Source organism: Fusarium proliferatum (genome assembly GCF_900067095.1).
Source record: "Fusarium proliferatum ET1 genome assembly, contig: FPRO_scaffold005, whole genome shotgun sequence".
Taxonomy (NCBI): Eukaryota; Fungi; Ascomycota; class Sordariomycetes; order Hypocreales; family Nectriaceae; genus Fusarium; species Fusarium proliferatum.
The window spans coordinates 3,292,006-3,311,891 of NW_022194794.1; the positions used below are offsets into that span (position 1 = coordinate 3,292,006).

The window sequence follows — 19,886 nt, forward strand, 5'->3', positions numbered from 1 at the left end:
AATGACGTAATATAAAAATAAAAGTATTATTTAAATTAATATAACTTAATATTACATTGAAAGCTAAAATACCTCAATATAGTCAAGTAAAAAAGATAAGAATTTCTATTTAAAACTAGGCCTAATTATAATTCTCTTTATAGATGAAGCTGAAAAGCGCCTAACGTTAAATGACCTGTTTTTGTCTTTCCCCCACAGATCTATACTAGCATCAGCAAGCATTGGTCGAGTGGGAGATGGTAATATAGTAGGAAAAAGTTTCAAAGGCACAAAAGCCGGCGACTTCGTGTCTTGTCTCTCACAGGTGGGGCTGACAGTATCTGACACCAAACAGCGATCTTGAATCAGCTCTAATTCCCTTTGCACCCCGGCAAGCAAACCATTAGGATAATCACCAGTAATGATCCCTCGAATACATCCCTCGCTATCATCATAATTTGCAAAGTGTTGAACCATTTCTGTCAAACGGGCCGTGAGAGTATGGTCGTCAAGGATCGTATCAATGACCATCAGTATACAGCTGGCACAGGCTGCTTTGGAGAGAGCGAACTCGGCAGACTCGGAACGGTCGGATAACCTATTTATAAGCTGCCAAGCGCGGAAGTGATGAATTTTAATACAGGAAATCTCATCTTCGGCATGCTCTACACTTCCCATCAAGTCACTACAGTCGGTAAGTAGCGATGAGCCTTGAGATACGAGATCAGCTTGCATGGTTACAAGATTATTTATTTCTCGCACCGTGGACTCTTGCTCGCGTAGTCGCTGTTCTGTAGCGCTTCCTTGCTCAATAGCCGTTTGAACCGCATTTTTTGCGTCTGATAAGTCAAACGTGCAAATCGCCATGGCGTGCTCGAAGCGTTGTAAAGTCATCCTTCTGATTGTAGGATTCAGCGCAAGCTTGTTTAGAACGATGTTAGTGTTGATGGATCTGTAGCAGTATACATTCTGCATACCTGGTCGAGGCTGTCGTATTCGCTCTGTGCTTCATCCAGCGTCTGCTGCAAGCTATGGACGTGGCTTTCTGCATCTCGGCGGGCCTGAAACAAAGACAATTGTATAGACTTCTCAATCCTATACTCTTTTTTTGTAGACTTCTGGGCCGCCCGTAGCGCTGCCTGTAGATTAACTGCTTGATTGTACCAGCGGCCCAAGCTGACATTATTGAAATCGGCAATCTAGATACCATAAAGTTGGCTCGTCGTTCATAAGTAATTACTGGAAGATTGTTAAACATACATTGATGTAATTGTTGTTAATATTGTCAAGAAGATTCTTTGCAGCTTTGTTGGTTTCTTTCCAGGATGAGTTAAGCTCTTTCATAGTAATTTCTATCTCTGGATGAGGGCTGAATCGCTCGGGCTGGCCACATATAAGCTGGGCCAGTTTCGTCAGTGCATCCACGGCGGAAGAAACCTTGGAAGCAAGATCCGATCGGAGGTCTATCTGGTTTTGTACCGAGGCTGACCGAAGGTCTTCGAATTTTGCTTGCAGTATTGGCAATCGCGATGCCATGTCCTCAACCCGCTGTTCATAGTCGTTAATCATATTGCTTATGTAAGTTGAAGGAAAAATGATTTTGGAGACAACGAGGTTAGATGAATGTGACTCATTGTAGTTCTGGCTCATTTATAACCTCAAAGATAAGAATCTAGGGATGGGGGCCAGAAATAGATGTAGGACATTAATTCACGTTGGCCTACGTGGTCCTGAAAAAGTAGATCTTGCCACCCCAAAAGAAATTGGGCCAGTAGCTAGTTCCATGAATGCTGCTAAACCGCATCTGCATAAACCGGCCCGATTGACATTATCCTATTTAGTCTTTTTCCGAGATGTCAACTAATAGTAACTGGCTGAGTTCAGGTACAATGTGCTACCGAGCAAGATTAGACAAGAAGAGATCCGTGTAAAACATATCCAAAACTGTGTTTAAAAAGTCAAGGTAAGACAAAAAGTAGAACCCTATGACGCGAGATAAACATTAAGTGGTTGACACGCCACCGCCCTGCATAAATAGGGGCAATTGATCTACCTTTAAAGGGAGAGCGTAACACAATGTAACCAAAACCGTTACAACGGTTCGCTTAGCCTTTGCATCTATAGAGTAAAGTCATATACTAATTATAACCTGCGTGAATTAGCTCAATAGTTCTCCTGTAAGGGACCAGCTTCAGCTTACTCTATTCTTATGATTAGACCTTTTTGTCTCACCCTTAGTAATACGGAAGAAATTGCCCAGGGGTATTCTGTCCGATTGGGAGGGTTGTTACCCCACACCTGAGCAGGAATTTCCATCCCTTGAAAGTATTGGAAATGGCCATGCCACCTATTATAAATGGGATCAGCATGTCTCTCAGATTTGTCTCTCTAGTCATGCAAGGCAACTGTGGCTGCCCTAGTGCTTACAATACGGGACAGGTGCTTAGCTCTCAGCCACAGACGCCTCATCGTCTAATGACGAGCTGTATGGCATTAATAGACCTGCTACTTAGGGAGCTCTGGCCAGTTGGCCCATTAGGGGAAGTCATTAATATGTCTTTATGTTAACATAAATATTATAAAGTTTTTTTAATATTATAATACTTATTATTATAAATAATATAAGAAACTAATAGAAATATTATACTTTATTTAAGTATTTCTATTTTTACATATTATATAATTATAAAGAAAGAGGCTAATAGAGTAATAAAGGAATCTTTAAATATAAATTATTTATTAGCTGCTAGATGTCCTCTATATATCGCATAGCCCTTACTGTCAAGTTATTCAATTATCAATCTATAAATAAAAATTCTACTTTACCAGCATGCCCACTTTCATTTATTAGCTCTTCCATCTCTTAGACAATGCACATCTTACCTTAACCCAAAGCCCGCAAGTCTTGAACCTGATACCACGCAGTGACTAGTATAGGCTTTGCCGTCAGCTTCCTTCATAGTGGTGGGGCAACCATACCCGACACTCCACGAACGGGAAATGTTGGCATGACCATAACCAAACCGATACTCGTTTGACAGGCCAAGGATGTGATAGAAATGCGACACTTACGCAGATCGATGTTAAGCACCAGGATGAGGAGCAACTCGTTTGGGTTTCACTAAATGGTCCATCAAATATCAATCAGTAACAATACATGGCACATATACAATAACTGATATTCTATTCCGAAGACGTTGCTGCATCTGTTTATGATCAAACCGTATCCAGGGCTGCGGATCATCGACATGGGGCGCTTCTCAGAAGGCATTCTTAGTGCCACTTGTGCAGCTACAATACAACTCCAATTCAAATCTACTTCAGGCTTTGACTAGGCTCAACTCAACTATCGTGGGGCTGGGTTAACCAGAAGACTTGGAGTTCGTTTGTTATTGTTAGCGATCTCATCATTTGCACCTCTGGCCATGAATGTGATCCTTGGCTTGTTACCCAGGATGCATTTAATCCAGCCACGCCTGAAATCCGCCTCGAAGCTACCAAGTAAGCCTGAGCCGACGTCATGTACCGATACAGAATTGACTTTGGCACTGCAGACACTGGGAGAGCTCAGAACCGAGCTCCAGTCTTAGGTCGGGATACCCGGAAGACATTCGAGATCTCCCTCACAAAAGCATTCGATCGCAATACAATCAGCTCCCCAGTCAAGGACCCAATCAGCGGGTCCAGGGCAGCCGAATTTCATGTAAACCGTATCGGCTGCGGTATTTTCGGTAGTCTTGTCTTCGGTCATATTGAAAGCTACGTCTGAAATGACGTTACTCAACTTGACATCTCTCTGGTCCCCAATGCCGTTCACACTGCCCTCAATCTTGAATTCCTCTTCTCTGGTCGTTATGAGAAAGGAGTGTATGGATTCCCCGACGTGAAAAAGACCTCTCGTTGCCAACATACCCCTGTCGTGTTGATGGAAGATCAACGACATTGCCGAAGTCGGTCCAACCGCTAAGATCCAGGCAGGATTCGAACCGGTCTCTGTTGATGGCAAGGTGAAACTCACTGCTGAGTGCTCTGTCTCAGTACCTGACGATTCGGCTGCTCGGGTCGATTCCCGATCTTCCGAGGTGGCTGGAATCCAAGGTTTGAGTCCCAGCCCCTGACTCTAGACGCAAAGATCTCCGCTATTGCCTAATTCCATTTGCAAATAGCTCCATCCTTTGACTTCATTATCGTCAGTAAGTGCTGCTAACCATACTTTCGGTACCAAATTAACCACTCTTAGGGTAAGGGCATATACATGCTGGTTTGCCTGTCTAATTCCCTTATGCTAAGGTTAATATTTTAGTTGCAAATGGTAAGCCATATAGTTTCCAGTATAGTTACCTGCAAGGGCCATCAGCTCAATTTAGCCACGCTTAAATGGATTTTGTCCCAGAAACCCAAGCCAGTATAGAGTTGAAGTACAGGCGACCCTTGGAACAAAGTTGTCAGCTGTCGACGTGGCAGAGAGATCAATTCTGGAGCTTGTCAAGCTGTCCGGAAAGTCTGACAAAAAGTAATTTCGGTCAAAGTTAAGCTATAATTAAAGTTTTGCCAGTTTGCTAAAATCCCCTATCTCCTGTCTAATAGCAAGATCTGTAAGAATCTCCTCGCTGCCCCCGCCAACAACCTATCTGCTGTTAGTTGTTCTGAACTTCTTATTGACTGCTGAGACAAGGGCGCACAGAGACTTACAAACATTCGAAGGTCGCGGCTGATTTGCTCCACCGTCGCCCCGCGGCCGCCCTTTTGATATCCTACGCCTCCAAAGACTTGCTGTGCTTCCCTGCATGCCAGTTCTAAAGTCTGCCCGCCTTGGATCTTGGCCAAGGCTATCTGACTTGCGATGTTTGGTGTCTGCCATCCCGCACTGGATGAATTGACCTGGAACGCAATCTGCTCAAGCCAAGCCCAGTGAGCTTCGATACGATGGGCAAGTTCAGCGAGTTTGCGCCCTATGACTTGATTCTCAATCAGCTTCTTCCCGAAGGTCTTACGCTCCAACGCATACGCAAACGCCATGGCGAGACATGTACGACTCTTTCGATTGCAACCAACCGCAAGTGCAAACCTTTCCTTGTTGAAATTCTTCATGATGATTCCAAAGCCCTCGTTCTCTAAACCGAGTCTGTTCTCAACCGGAACTTGGACATCTTCGAGATCTACAAAACTAGACCCTCCAGCATTTTGTCCGCTATTGAAGATCTTTCTCCGACATACGCCGGGACTGTCAAGGGGGATCACAAGGACTGTAAGGCCTTTGGCACCTTGACCACCAGTTCTTACAGCAGTAGTCATGTGAGTTGCCCATAGAGCGCCTGTAATCCACTTCTTGGCACCGTTCACAACGTAGAACTTGCCGTCTGGAGACTTTTCAGCCGTCGTTTGAATATTAGCCACGTCTGAGCCACCACCGGGCTCCGTAATGCCTAGGCAGAAATTCACACGTCCCGAAAACAGTCCTGGAAACCAACGAGACTTTTGTTCTTGGGTTCCATGATGGAGCACCGGCGGTAGTCCAATCGTAGACGCGCCCCCAAGGGCAATAGAGACTCCACCTTCAACACGAGCCATTTCATCAGTCGAAATGAGGAAATGAAAGGCATCTAACTCGTTTTGAGGGATTTCTGCTAGGTTGGGGATATCCTCAGGTCGAAACTGTTCTGGTACGTCCTCGAAAGGAATTCCAGATTTGCAGTAGCTTAGTGCAGCTGATCGTGGAACCTCGCCCTTTTGTTCCCATTCCAAGCTATGTGGAAGTATGTTTTTATCGACATATTTCCGTATATTGTCCCTGATCTTTCGATGGGATGCATTCAAGTAAACTGAGTTGCCACTTCGGTACCATGCAGGTTCGCTCCATGGTATATTTGCTTGTAGATACAGCTTGGGATCAGATGGCATTCTCGAAGATTCAGTCGCCATGTTTTTGTAATCCGAAAAGGAATACTTTAATTCAATTAAGGATAAAGTGGTAATTAAGAAAGCAGAAAGTAGCAACCTTTAGTTAGAAGGCTCTATTTCTTGCTATATAAATATAAGGGTTATGTTTTACTAAGTTAGGTTTACCATGTGGGAGATTGTGCGGGGTTGTTGCCTAAGCTTTGCCCCCTCTAACAGAAGATCTGCAAGTAAGGGTCTGATTACCGAGGTTGAGGCAGATTGCGCCAGGGTGCACTGTTAAAAGCCTCGGAAGAATTAGCGCCAGAGCTGGGCTCGTGTAATTCAGCAGCCTGTCGCCTATTTTCATCCGCTCTGAGGTGCTCAAACTTCTCCTCTGTGAGGCAACTACATCCGACGTCTCTCAACTACTTAGGGACAATTGACAATACTATTCACAGTGGATTGACGGTGCTCATATGCAATGGCAGAAGCCCAAGTTCCGCGAATCGTGTAAACAGTTAAAGAAGAACATGAGTGCTTGCCACGTTGAATGCCTTCTTGGCATCGATCCTCTGCAGGAAGCAGTTGCCGCGGGGTTGGACTCAACGCTTGACAAGGATGGCCTCATTCCAGCTGTCGGAACTCAGGACCCTACGAATGTGCAGTGATCCTTCTCGAGTCACTTCGGCGTCATCGTCAAACTGAATAGTCATTACTATCGGCGCTGCCTCGTCTGCGTCCGAAGACAATCCTTATCTGATGTGAGCAGAATTGACTATATTTAAAATATTTAAGAGAAATTCCAAGTCAGACATAGATAAAATGAGCAGTCGATGAAGTACTTTCGCTAGTAATGGGAACTATGCGTGATGACTATAATTATAACGCCGCTTTCCACGAAAATGAGATCGTTCTCCTCGACAAACAACCCGATTTTTTCCACGACCCTCCTGTGGGCCAATATCATATCGGGGTGTGCATTTCTATGTCAGTTGCAATTGAGAAGCAGCACAAGACTTGCTCATACCTATTTTGCTGTCTGTCATCTCTGTCGCGGGACCCATATCACGTCAGCCATTGCAACAGCCACTTTGATAACCAATTCAAGCAAGCCAGATGATATTTTTCGTTTCTTCCGCAAGGTAAAAAAGGTCCTGAAAAATGTAAACCCTAGCCAGATTACGCAAGTGCTCACAACCAGCAGATAGGTAGTTGCTTGAGATACATCCGCTGATTGAACGTGGGGATATTCAATGGTTTTCAAGGAGGTCATTCAAAAATACGTAGAAGAGAACACCGTAGACACTGATTTTCGCGTCCCTCAATAAGCTCGACCAATCTCACATATTCCCTCCATCCAGCACGAGGATTGCTTCCATCATGCCAGAAATCATCCTCTATACCGCCCACCATTATCCCTATACGCATCGCGCCCAAATTGCGCTGCGGTAACTTGGATTTTCATTCGAGGAGAAACTAATCAACATCACTGTGTCTCGGAAAAGCGAACCCCAATGGGACAGTCCCGGCTCTTTCATACGAAAGGACTCTTCTGATCTACCGCTTGCTTAGAGCACAGTTGCTGCTAGACTCGCATCATAACCATATGTCCAGACTGTCTGCAGTAAGCCAGTTGGTATCTTGGATTCCGAACAGGTGGTCATACCCATGCCCTTGACAGGAATTTATAATCAGGAAGGTTGGGTCAGTTTGCAGAGGTGCAATAATGTAACCAGAATACACTGTCCTAGCGACGCTACCCGAGCCCCACTTCCGGCTAACCCTACTACGTAGTGCATTAGTTGTTATGTTGTTTCGGCATTTTCGAATCTAATCACACGATAAGAAATTCCTCAACCTCTATCCCCAGACTTACCCCGCTTCTACACGCCACCACAGAATCCCCACAGTAATGTCAATATATCGGCCTTCCACCACCCAGAATCACAGACTCAAGGTATTATCAGTCAGACCCCACTTCAGGAGCTTTCGCACGTCCTGGGCCCTCGCCATGGGACTCTTCAGCTGCATGTCTGAGCAACGAGAGCTGCTAGTTTATGCTCTTATAGGCCTGTTCATCATCAATAAGCTAGTCATATACTTCAAGCTTCGTCAGTTTGGTGGCCCTCGTTGAACTGGCTTCAGTGATTGGCCTCATAGTTGGGCGATGCTACAAGACCGTTGCCATAAGCTGTATGAGCAAGCCAATCTAAAGCATGGTAGGTCACTGGGCGCCTGTTATTGAGATATTCTGTTAAACATATGTACTGATATGAGACAATTACCAGGTCCCATTGCCCGAGTAGCACCAAATATCCTAATTACGTCTTCTCCCGAACTTTGGATTCAGGTCAACAACAAGCCTGGCTACAAGCGCTCTGACTGGTACTATAATGCGTGCCGCATCGAGTATCGGAGAGACAATGTCTTTAGCCAGACAGATAACCAAAAGCATGAGCAGCGAAGGAAACAGATGGCCCCAGGGGTAAGTTAACAGGTTTGACCAATTTAAGAACAAAGCACTAACTCCAGTCTAGTACTCCGGGAGAGAAAACCCACATCTTGAAACTTCCGTTGATGAGCGAGTGCAAGAATTTGTTGATCTTATCCGCAACAAGTATCTTTCATCGGAAACTCAAGTCATCCCAATGGACCTCGCTCAAAAAGTCCAGTATTTGACGTTAGATGTCATCAGCGACATCGGATTTGGCAAGACATTCGGCATGGTGAAGAATGACTCGGATGTTGACGAGTATCTTAAATCAAGTGAGGAGGGTCTAGCTATTGGCAATATTGCTCTTGCTCTGGGGTTTAGCTGGCTTGCCCATGCCCCCGTTATCGGAAGGTTTATTGCGCCATCACCAAAAGACAATAACGGGTTCGGGAAGATGATTGCGGCATGCTACCGTGCCGTTGACGAGCGTGCAGCTAACCCCACTGATCAAAGATCCGATATGCTAGCCTCCTTCATCCGTCACGGTATATCGGGAGATGACCTACGGTCAGAAGCTCTGGAGCAGCTTATTGCGGGCGCTGACACAACGTCGACTGGTATTCGTGGAACCCTCTTGTACATCATGACCAATCCCCGAGTGTATCAGAAATTGCAGCGAGAGGTCGACGATGCTATCCTAGAGGGCAAGGCCCCAGGTCCTGGCAAGGGCATCATTACCCTTACACAAGCTAAGCAACTTCCTTATCTCCAGGCCGTTATACGCGAGGCTTTGCGACTATGGCCACCCGCTGTCAATATCTTTTCCCGTGACACGCCCCCAGGTGGCGACTCCGTCACCGTCAACGGTGAGAGTATATTCCTGCCGGGTGGTGTGTCTATCGGCTACTCGGCGTACGGGATGCACCATAGCAAAGAAGTGTACGGTAAAGACGCGAAGGTCTTCAGGCCCGAGCGGTGGCTCAGGTCTGATCCAGACAAGTTGGCTGCCATGCTCCGTACAAACGAATTGGTCTTTGGGCACGGCAGATTCCAGTGTTTGGGCAGACCCGTGGCTCAGCTTGAGCTAGGAAAGACTATATTCGAGGTATAGCTGAATTTCATTTTTTCTTTCATACCGGAAACCTATCACCAAGCAATGAGCTGACGTTTTCATAGCTATTGCGCAATTTTGATATGGCACTTATTAATCCGACCAAACCCTGGGACGCTCGAAATCATCTTGGCCTCTTTGCCATTTCCGATATGTGGGTACAAATAATGGAACGAAATCGATAATTTCTGGTGTCTCGAAGCGAGAAATTGTGATCATTAATGTTTGGTCTGGTAATCTTTGATCTACGGGTATAGTGGGCTTGGATCCAGCTGCTGCAAGTGTAAGCAGGTTATCACGACTTTGCTGGCTTCGGTCTGATCTTCCCTTATAGTATGAATGAATTGTATATTCGTCTGCATAGTGACTGTTTTCATATGACTGGACATGTTAAGTCCTTTCTTAGTCACTTTCCTGACGCTCAATGTCGATACAAACGTAATTTCAGTGGCTCTTGGATATACAGTTACAACTCCCATTTTTACACACAAGATCGGTTGGATCAAGGGGATATGTAACTAGCAGTAGGGGTTACACGGCAGCGGCTTAGTTACTTACATAGATGACGCGCAGACCCAATTTGCGTAGGAGTAGTGGTTGTGATGGATGGGGATCATGGCAAGCTAGTTCCATGGGTAGGTAACATCCCAGAGGGAAACACTAGCCTTGATTGGAAGTCTCAGTTAATGCTTTTTAATATCCCATCTTGACCGGGATCCGGTTATTACCCTAGCCATGACGCGTCCCAAGATGCATCCCCTATTCGTATTCCTAGGGCTTCTGTCCGAAAACGTTAGTCCTATCAAATATGTCAGTATTCAGCAGCCGCAGGTGCTGACGGTGAAAGTCCTCCCGCTACTGGGACGGCGAGAGAGTGCGTAAGTAATACTCACGTGAGATAGTATGGCCGGATCTTGATGTCTCGGACAGCCTTGCGCATCTCCATGACGAACAGTTGGACCTCCTCGTATTCCCATTTCATTATTTCGCGTAGCGTGAACAAGGCAAAGCCTTCTAAGCTCTCGCCCATAAATGCTAGGCTGTATGCGCCAATCGTCTTCAGCCTTCGGTCGCTACTCCAGGTACCACATGGCACTTGGTACGTCTTTTCTACAACGTTGACAAAGCCAGCCTCAGCCATGAGTTTGCGCTGGGTGCCGTCCATGCCTATGCGAAGTGCCCCGTTGATAATGTCTGTTACTTTCCAGAATACCTTTGCCTAGCGCTTGTAGATATGGTCGGGATCATCTTTAACCTCGGGAATGTCGCTATATAAGTGGATATTGATCTCCATATTCTCAATCCACCCGCCCGGTTGCAATGACCGGAAAGCCTGACGATACAGCTCGCCCCAATCACTGAAGGTACCGTAGAGGGCACGTATATGTACAAAGTCGAAGCTATCGGGGCGATATGTCCACTCCAGCTGCGCGTCTTCTATGTGGAACTGGCAGTTTGGAGGCACCCAAGCTGGCTGGATTGGGCTGATGTCGGTGCCAGTGATTTCGGCTGAGGATACTCCTCTGCCATGTCGATGGCCCATATACCTGTACCAGTACCTACGTCCAAGACCCTCGAAGGTCGAGTAACGGGCGCATCGAATAACCTGTCGTCCTTGAGCATAACCATGAAATGGTGTGCTATATCCAGGCCATTGTTCTGTCTATCGTCATTTGGACCCCAATATTCCGTCATTTTCGAGTTCTGAAACGTTCGGCCATGGAGGCTCCGGTAGTTGAAGATCCTTTCCGAAAGGGAGACCGTGGACGATGCGATACTACGTAACAGTAAGAACGCGTTCAATCTTGTAGACGCCGACACCAGGGACCATAGCTGACCTTCGATCGTCGTCGTATGTAGAATCGTGGTCGTCGGCATCGTCTTCGTTCTATTTAGTCGTTGGAGTTAACACGAAGAGTCGGCTAGAGTCTGACAATAGCAATGAAGACTTCATACATATGGGATCTGCGTATTCGTTGGATGTTGCCCCGCATCGATTGGAGGCAACGCGTCTTGTGGTGATGTAACCCTAAGGGTTTTAAAAAAGCCAGGCTTATTCCTTTATATTTAGAAAGTATTATAATAAAGCGTAATATATGGCTATAGACTTTATTATCTATTAAAACGGAAGCTAGCCTTTTGAACCCTTAAGTCTTAAAGACTCTAAAGATGGTTATTAAGGCTAGCTTTTAATTTAAATACCTTAAAATATAAATTAAAAGGCATTAAAGAAGCTCTTTAATATCTATTTTTAAGGATTTTAAGTTATTTTATAAAGAGATAAAGGCAATAATATATTAAAAAGTATTATTAAAGTGTAAAAATTAAATCCTTTAATGAGTAAATAAGACCCTTAATAAGCAGTATAAAGTAAAAAAAAACCTACCTATAAAATAAAGGGAAGATAACTATAAATAAGAAATAGAAAGTAATTAATTAGATAAATATATATATATAAGTATAGGCTAAATTATTAAGAAATAGTAATTAATGAGGGTTAGTATAACTAAAGAAAAGCCATTATAGAATGTATAGCAAGACTGGGTATAATAAAAGAATATATTAAATAGTTACTGTAATAACTAAGGAAGAGTACAGTAAATAAATTTAATTAATTAAATATCTTATTATGTTTTTATATTCAATTTAGTATTCAAGGTTGAGATTCTTAGGACACTCACTTATTACATACATTAGCGTAATCTACGGAGGACGAGGAGAGTTCAAGGTACATCTTTCTTATCTCTTGGCCTAAGAATCTGCTTTGATGCACCTCATTTCTTCGATCCAATTTTGGTTTAGCTCCCACCATTGCTTACTTACACTTTCACAGCCCCGAATGAGGCGGTGTTTTGCGGCTGTGCTGTAGCTGGCCTCATTAGCGGCTTGTTGGGCAGATGAGGCTGCAAAGCGCTCAGCTCATAAATACCTCGCCGCAGGTGCTCGGATTGGCACTTGCTTTCAACTTGAAGCTGATCGACTCATAATAGGTGCTCAATCCGCCTGTTGAAAAGATGGCCGAGGTCGGAACTTTGATCGCCATCGTCCAGCTCGCTGACAGAGTCGTTGGACTCTGCAGTTACTGGATTGAGGCAGTCCGAGATGCTCCTGCAACCCTCCGCTCTATTCTTCTGGAAACCTCGATGCTCCAGACAATCTTCAATCACATTGAATTCCTGACCAGCTGCGACAATACTGTATCAACCGCCTTCAGTAACCTCTCAAAGCCCGATGGCCCGCTTGAGCATTGCCACAGGATACTGGCAAGCTTGATCGACCTGTTTCCAGATGGAGATATTTACACGGCACGTATTACCTCCTCAACCAGAGAAAGGGTCACGGTGATGGCGGCAAGGCTAGCGTGGCCGTTCAAGGAACCTAAAGCTCGAAAACTACTTGAGGAAATGAGTCGGTACAAGGCGGCCATTACGTTGGCACTAACTGCTGAATCTACGTAAGTGGTCGATCTATGCCTCGACCCTAAGGACCAAGAGTCCTGGAGGTTGCTTCCTGGTGTTTTTAGTTGTTCGAGTCACGATAAGCTAATTCTATCTCGATTTAGTCAAGATATTAAGGACATCAAAGCGAAAGTAAGAGGGGTGTACGACATGTTGACTGGTAAGTACCTATGTGAGAACGGCATGTTGCCTGTAGTGCCCCGATGCCAGCGATGGCAACTCGCTACAGACAACTCATTACGGAAGTTTAGGTGGCACCGACTAACGGAACTCTAGAAAGTCAACGCAACGAATTTTGTCGATGGCTTCAGAGTACGGATCCGTCTCCTCTCCATAATCGATCTCGGAAACTGGTTGAAGACGGAACCTGCAACTGGATGCTGCGATTGCCCGAATGGGCCGATTGGGTCGCCGCAAAATACCGGTGTCTCTGGATACATGGGATCCCTGGTGCTGGGAAGACAGTGCTGGCGTCTTACTTGGTCGACACGGTTGCATCCCACTGCCAGGATGAGCTTGGGTCAAAGTGTGCTACCCTCTACTATTATTGTTATTTCGGTCATAACCAGGACGAAAGCGCCCCTTTGTTGCGATGGATAGTAACTCAGCTCTGCCGCCAGGCAGAAGCCGTCCCGGCTGAAGCCTATGCCGTCTTCAAACAGAGGTGTGAACCTAGTCTTCCGAAACTCCTTGATGCTCTGGCAACTATTCTTGATGGTTTCCAAACCGTCTTTGTCATTGTTGATGCCCTGGATGAGAGCAAGCCCCGAGGCGATCTACTCAAGACCCTCCGGGATCTAGCCACCGATCCGCGCTTTAGCAAAATCCAGCTCTTGGTCACGAGCCGTGAGTATATCGATATCGAGAGGGCGCTTGACGAGATATCTAAACGGGTATCGATGTCCAATTCTTTTATTGAACGGGATATACTTCTTTATGTTCGGTCGAACTTGCAAAAGAATACCAAATTTAGGCGCTGGAGTTCTCAACTGCTTGATGAGGTAGAGGCTATTCTGTCCACTCGAGCGAAAGGAATGTAAGTAAACCCAATACAGCTTCTAATCGATGCATATTTCTAAGGGGGTACTTCTGTTAGGTTCCGCTGGGCTGTTTGCCAACTCGATCGCCTCCAACGACTCAAGGGTGAACCTCGGATTATCAGACATGCTCTCGCAACGCTCCCAAGGACACTGGACGAAACATATGAAAGGATCTTCCTCGAAATTCCGGACGAGGAGCGGTCATTTGTACAACAGTGTTTGAGGTGGATTCATTTCCACGATCAGCAATACAATCATAACATCCCTTGCGCTATTCTTCTCCAGGCCCTCGAGTCAAGAAATCACAAACCACGAGAACCTAAAGATGAGTGCCCATATGACGAACAAGACCTCAAGGAACTCTGTGGTTGCCTGGTGCAGGTATCTCCAGGGTATGGCTTTAAGATTTTCGACCCCGGGAATCGATTGATACATGAAGCAATTCCGGTTGTTTCATTCGCCCACTACACCGTGCGCGAGTTTCTTGATTCAGATCGTATTTGTACCAGCCCTGTCGCCTTTTTCAAGCTTGAAAAGCAAATGCAGCTTGATATTCAACGGACGATCTTAATCACTGCGCTGGAATTCAGAGCATCTGACTTCGAAAATCTGGATCTGGAAGACGACCACAAGGACTTGAAAGATGACTACGAGGACCTAGATGACTACGAGGACCTAGATGACTACGAGGACCTAGATGACTACGAGGACCTAGAAGACAACCACAAGGACCTGGAAGAAGACAAGGACCTCACAGTCTACATTTTTCGCAGCTTAACGAACGATTTTCGCTCATATTGTGCTGTCTCAGCAATTTTCTCTCTATCCTCCCATCTAAGCGAGATCATTAGTCACCAGGACCTCAACGACCACCTGTTCGACATGCTCAATCCAGCAGGCGTTCACGCCGAACCAATTATGCGATTTCTAGAGCTCTGTCAAGAATCCATTCTTATAATCAGCGAAAATAACTCGTTCCATGAACTGTCCGGATTCGAATTTGCGTCAGTGCACTGGAGGTCTACTGATAAAGCTAGCCGGGCCCTCGAGTGTGCCATGTTTCTATTTTCCATTCTCATACTTGCAGAGAACTTCGAGCCGCTAGCGAAAGAATTTTTCCAGAAAATCGGGCAAAGCCTAGATTTTATACACACACCATTACAGTTTACAATATTGCTAACAGACACTGACGAAAACCCCATGTGGTGTGAGTTTGATGGGCGGATGGTTGAGTTTTTCGCCCAAGTACAGGGTGATGATGTCGGTGGAAAACGTCTCAAATTCATCCTAGATCAGGGAGCAACTCTACATAACCCTACAGCAGTACTGTACTCCTACGTTGGGAGACGTCGAGTTGGCCAAGACGATGAAGATCGATATCTCAGCGATCCGGCGCTGTTAAATCGTATATTGGAACTTGGCTGTGACCTGAATGGAGAGGGGTTCGCGGTAACGCCTTTGCAGATTGCTGTAGCAGCTTTCGACTTTGCTGAAGTTGAGACACTGCTCCGTGCAGGAGCGGATCCAAATAAGTTGGGAGACCCGGACGGCGTTCGGTGGTCTGGCATATTCAGTAACTTCGAACATTTAGAAGGCTTGAGTGCTCTCTCTATTTGCCAAGATGGATCTATAGAGGCACGCTTGGAAGATGAACAGAAGATGCTTGAGGTGCTCCTGATCCAGCATGGAGCTAAATCTTCTACTATAATGTAATTACTACTAAGCTCTAAAAGTGTAACAGTTAGGGTATTAAATAGGGAAACTAGTCTATACTAGGTTTATATTTACAGATAATATAAGGCATAATATTAAGTTTATAAAGTATTGTAAATAAAGAGGGCATAACTGTGTACTGTATTTAATCCTAATTAGGATAGAGACTATATTTAATTAGGTTAGTAGATTCTAAATTGTAGTAAACTGTATAGAAAAGTGGGTATAACTATAATAAACTGTAACTAGTCTTAAAAAGGCAATTATAGTAAAATTTAAATTCTATAAAATTAAGATTTACTTACTATAAGAGATAATATATTATATTTACTTATATAACGTGCTTAATAAGCAAGCCAGTTAAAAATCCCTTAATTTATAATATTTCTATTTAATTAAATACTTCTTAGCTATTAAATATATTATAACCTTTAAATAAAGTTAAAATCCTTTTTATATTTTAGGCCCTATCCTTAAATTTTAAATTATATTAAGTTAGTATTATAACTTAATACCATTCCTTTGCTCTTATAGTCTCAGACTATAACCAGCCTGTTATATTAGAAGCAGTACCCCCTCTGCTATAATAACCCTTTTAGCTATATTAAAAAGCCACTCTTTATATACATTTAAGTTACCTGTAAAGGCAGTAAGGAAGGCAGCCTGGTCTGATTTAAGAGGATAACCTTTCTTTAGGTCCCTCTTTAGGTCCTTTAGACCTAATAGCTTATTATTAACCCAGTTTAGATTAATTAAGCTAAGACGGCCTATATAATAGATTAACCTAATTAAATTATAATTAAAGATAGCTATTTTAATTAGGTTAAATTGGCACCTTAATAAGAAGTTCTTCCTAATGGCAGCTGCTATTATATAGACCTCTCTTAGTTCTTCCCTATTGGCTCCCTATAAGGCAGGCCCGATAGCTGCATTAAGGTTATAGCCGGTTATGCAGTAGGCCTAATCGTATGGCTGCAGGCTATTTCGTAGCATTATATTAGTGGCTATAATTAATATCAGCAGCTATAACCAACAGGTATAGAGAAAGTCAGGTCGGGAAACGTACTTATAAGTTCGCGCTTAATCTCTTACTTGGTTAGGGTCTAACTGACCTTTAAGTAGAAGTGTGATAGACTTGGCCTAGTATGTAAAAAGGTCGATCTAAGAGTATGTCTTGGAGAGGCTGGTAGTCTAGGGATAGGGTTAGATATAGGTAAGGGTTAAGAAATAGGCCAAAAGGCTAAAAGGGTAGGGTTATTATAATACATGCTATTTATACCTTAAGGTAGAAAACCGCTAGTATTAAATGTTTATAAACAGTAAATAGATCTACCTCCTGCTATATAAATAAGATAAGCCCTAAAGTTTTTAACCCTAAGGTATAAAGTAGAAGGTTATAGGGAAGATAGGGTATATATTATAATTATTATTATAATTTTTAACCTTAAGATATAAATAAATAGGTATTACCTTAAAGTATTAAGTATTAAGCATTAAGTAGTTATATAAATTAAGTTTTTATACCTATAAATATAAAATTTAGAGTTATTAAGTAAGGATTAAGGTAAGGCTATTAACTTCTATACTTTTCTATATTACTTATATTATTACTATATCTTAAAGTATTATAGGCATAAAACTATAGTAAGAGGTTTCTTTCTATAGAATATAGCTTTAACTCTATAAAAGATTAATAAAGATCCTAAAGGTAATAATAATATTATAATAATAATAAAGATAAATAGTAGAAATAGGCTAAAGATAATTAAATTATTATTATTAGTATTTTTAGCTATTTATATATTTACTAAAGTAAATATGCCTTAAAAAGAAGTAATTATAGAGGCAAGAGAGAAAGCTATTTATAATAGTATTAGGTTAGTTAGGGGAATAGATTTATTTATAAGTAATAAGGGATAACTTTAATCTACTATAATTTACTTATAGAAGTTAATTAATATTTAGGCTATTTTATATATAATTAATAATATTATATTAGTATTTTATTTATATAGGAAATAGAGGTATAGTAAACTATAAATATAATATATTAGCTTCTATATAATATAAAATAAAAGAGAAAAGGTAGTTTTACCTATTTAAGGTATAGATAAAAATAAAAGGGTAAAAGAAAATAAAATTATANTCTAACTTATAGTTAACTTTACCGGTAAGAAAGCCTAACTATAAAGCTAAGATAACAGTAAGGATATTACGATCAAACTTGGGAAAGCGCTTATGTTATATGCCCCCTATATATTCTTAACTAATAAGCAATCTAGTTACGTATACTTACTATATGATTACGGTGATTATCTATAGTTATTAGGTAATTAAAACACTTACTAGTAATTAAAGCTAATTATATAGTGATTATAATTACTAAATTGTAATTACTATTAGTATATAGACTATATTTATTAGTATTTAGATAGAATTTAGCTTATTAGCTATTAATAAAACTTCTTTATATTAATAAGCCTAATATATATTACTTAATTATTAAGAGATATAATACCTAAATTAAGTTTAGTATATATGCCTTATATTTTTATAAAATATAAAACCTAATATAGATTAGTTTCCTATTTAAAATTTATAACCGTTATATATTAATAGCTTTTATTTAATATATATTGCATATATATTAAGTAATAATATACTGTTAAAATATCTAGTAATGCTAGTACCTTAATACCTTTTTATACTAAAGTACCATCTAGTAATACTAAAATAGTAGCTAAAGTTTAGTAATTCTATAATACTATTAATATATTTTAAGTTTAGGTAAATATATAAATTATAACTAATAATGAAGGAGGCAATTATAAATATTATAGAAGGGACTTTAGAGAAGTATTTAAGCTGCCTAAGCTAGAACCCTTTAAAGGATAGGTAAGTAATGTAATTCTATTTCTTATCTAAATAAAAGGTTACTTTTAACTATTTTTAAATAGGCTAGATAGCCTAATTAAGAAACTACTATTTACTGCACTATTAATTTAAGGAGATGTTAAAGATTAGTTTAAACCTATTATGAGGGACTATCTTAAGAATAAAGAAAACCTATAGGATTAAGATACTTAGAATATTTTTGGAAATTAGGAAAACTTTAAATAAGTGCTTAAGGATAATTTTGGAGTAGTTAATGAAGAATGCTAGGCAGCAGCCGAATTGCTTATATTTAGATAATATAAGTTATATATAGCTTATTTAGTTAAGTTTTAATAGCTAGCCGCTAAGACTTAATAGGATGATAACTTATTTATAGAAATTTACTATTAAAGCCTAAAAGAAGAAGTTAAGGATGAATTATATCTAGCTAATAGGCTAGAAGACTTAATTATATATATTATTATAGCAATTAAAATTAATAAATAATAATATAAATGCAGGAGAGAGAGAGTAAATTATAAAAGGGGAAATAACTTTAACCTCTATTACCTTAATTAGTAATGAAATAATAATAATTAAGGTAGCTCTTAAAATTAATAACAGTAATAAGGAAATTAGTAAAATGATATTTTATATGGATTTTATAAAGGACTAATAACTCTAGAAGTTACCTAATTGAATAATAGAAATTACAGACTATGCAATATATTTAAATATAAGTGTTATAACTGCAATTAATTTGGATATATGGCACGATAATGTCTATAGCCTAAGAGGCTATAAGACCTAAATTACGGTAAGTAAATATTAGGACTAATAAAATAGCTAGAACTATAGATAGCTATATATACCTAAATATTAGGAATAATATAAAGCGGATATAATAGATAATTTAATAAAAAATAAAGAGAATAAAGAAAAGAAATAAACTAATAAAAACTTAAAGAACTTAAGAAATAATTATATATAGAGAACTTATAAATACTAGGAGTTATTAGGGAAGGAAAGGCTATTATCTTTAATATAGAAGAATTAGGCTAGTTATTTAAACTAATTAATAATATCCCTATTAAAATAATACTCTAGAATAAAGAGGAATATTAGGTATAGAAAGTTAAGGCAAGAAACTAATTCCAATAAAAGAAATAATAAAGTTCCTGCAGTATAGGATATAGAGGTAAGTATACCAGAATAACTGCTTAATATTTCTATTACTAAGATAAATAGATCTTATAGAAATAGAAATAACCTTATAAGAAAAAGATTAATAAAAACAGCTTAAGGATTTATAACTTAAAAGAAGATATCTATATATAAAGAGCTAGGGAGTATTAAGATATAGAAATAAGAAGTAAGGTTTATATTAAAGCATATTA

The 19,886-nt window shown here is 41.0% G+C and overlaps 6 protein-coding genes across 6 annotated transcripts; 2 read left to right on the forward strand and 4 right to left on the reverse strand.

Annotated features, from left to right (window-relative positions):
- Positions 1-105: 105 nt before the first annotated feature.
- FPRO_11366 (uncharacterized protein) lies at positions 106-1,548 on the reverse strand (the record flags this gene model as incomplete). The annotated part of the gene is given in 3 exon segments (XM_031232431.1): positions 106-948; positions 957-1,178; positions 1,240-1,548. Coding segments are annotated over 3 exon segments (1,374 nt in total).
- Positions 1,549-4,519: 2,971 nt separating this feature from the next.
- On the reverse strand, positions 4,520-5,901 carry FPRO_11367 (putative acyl-CoA dehydrogenase; the record flags this gene model as incomplete). Its single annotated transcript, XM_031232432.1, has 2 exons — positions 4,520-4,606; positions 4,672-5,901. The coding sequence occupies 2 exons, from the start codon at positions 5,899-5,901 to the stop codon at positions 4,520-4,522; spliced, it is 1,317 nt and encodes a 438-aa protein (XP_031082369.1).
- A 2,125-nt stretch (positions 5,902-8,026) lies between these two features.
- On the forward strand, positions 8,027-9,404 carry FPRO_11368 (uncharacterized protein; the record flags this gene model as incomplete). Its single annotated transcript, XM_031232433.1, has 3 exons — positions 8,027-8,078; positions 8,148-8,344; positions 8,397-9,404. 3 exons carry the CDS (start codon positions 8,027-8,029, stop codon positions 9,402-9,404), a joined length of 1,257 nt encoding a protein of 418 aa, XP_031082370.1.
- Positions 9,405-10,175: 771 nt separating this feature from the next.
- FPRO_11369 (uncharacterized protein) lies at positions 10,176-10,569 on the reverse strand (the record flags this gene model as incomplete). The annotated part of the gene is made up of 2 exons (XM_031232434.1): positions 10,176-10,203; positions 10,298-10,569. The coding sequence occupies 2 exons, from the start codon at positions 10,567-10,569 to the stop codon at positions 10,176-10,178; spliced, it is 300 nt and encodes a 99-aa protein (XP_031082371.1).
- Positions 10,570-10,623: 54 nt separating this feature from the next.
- Positions 10,624-10,947, reverse strand: FPRO_11370 (uncharacterized protein; the record flags this gene model as incomplete). The annotated part of the gene is made up of 1 exon (XM_031232435.1): positions 10,624-10,947. The coding sequence occupies one exon, from the start codon at positions 10,945-10,947 to the stop codon at positions 10,624-10,626; it is 324 nt and encodes a 107-aa protein (XP_031082372.1).
- A 1,471-nt stretch (positions 10,948-12,418) lies between these two features.
- On the forward strand, positions 12,419-15,615 carry FPRO_11371 (uncharacterized protein; the record flags this gene model as incomplete). The annotated part of the gene is made up of 4 exons (XM_031232436.1): positions 12,419-12,858; positions 12,967-13,022; positions 13,139-13,898; positions 13,959-15,615. The coding sequence occupies 4 exons, from the start codon at positions 12,419-12,421 to the stop codon at positions 15,613-15,615; spliced, it is 2,913 nt and encodes a 970-aa protein (XP_031082373.1).
- Between the last annotated feature and the right edge of the window lie 4,271 nt (positions 15,616-19,886).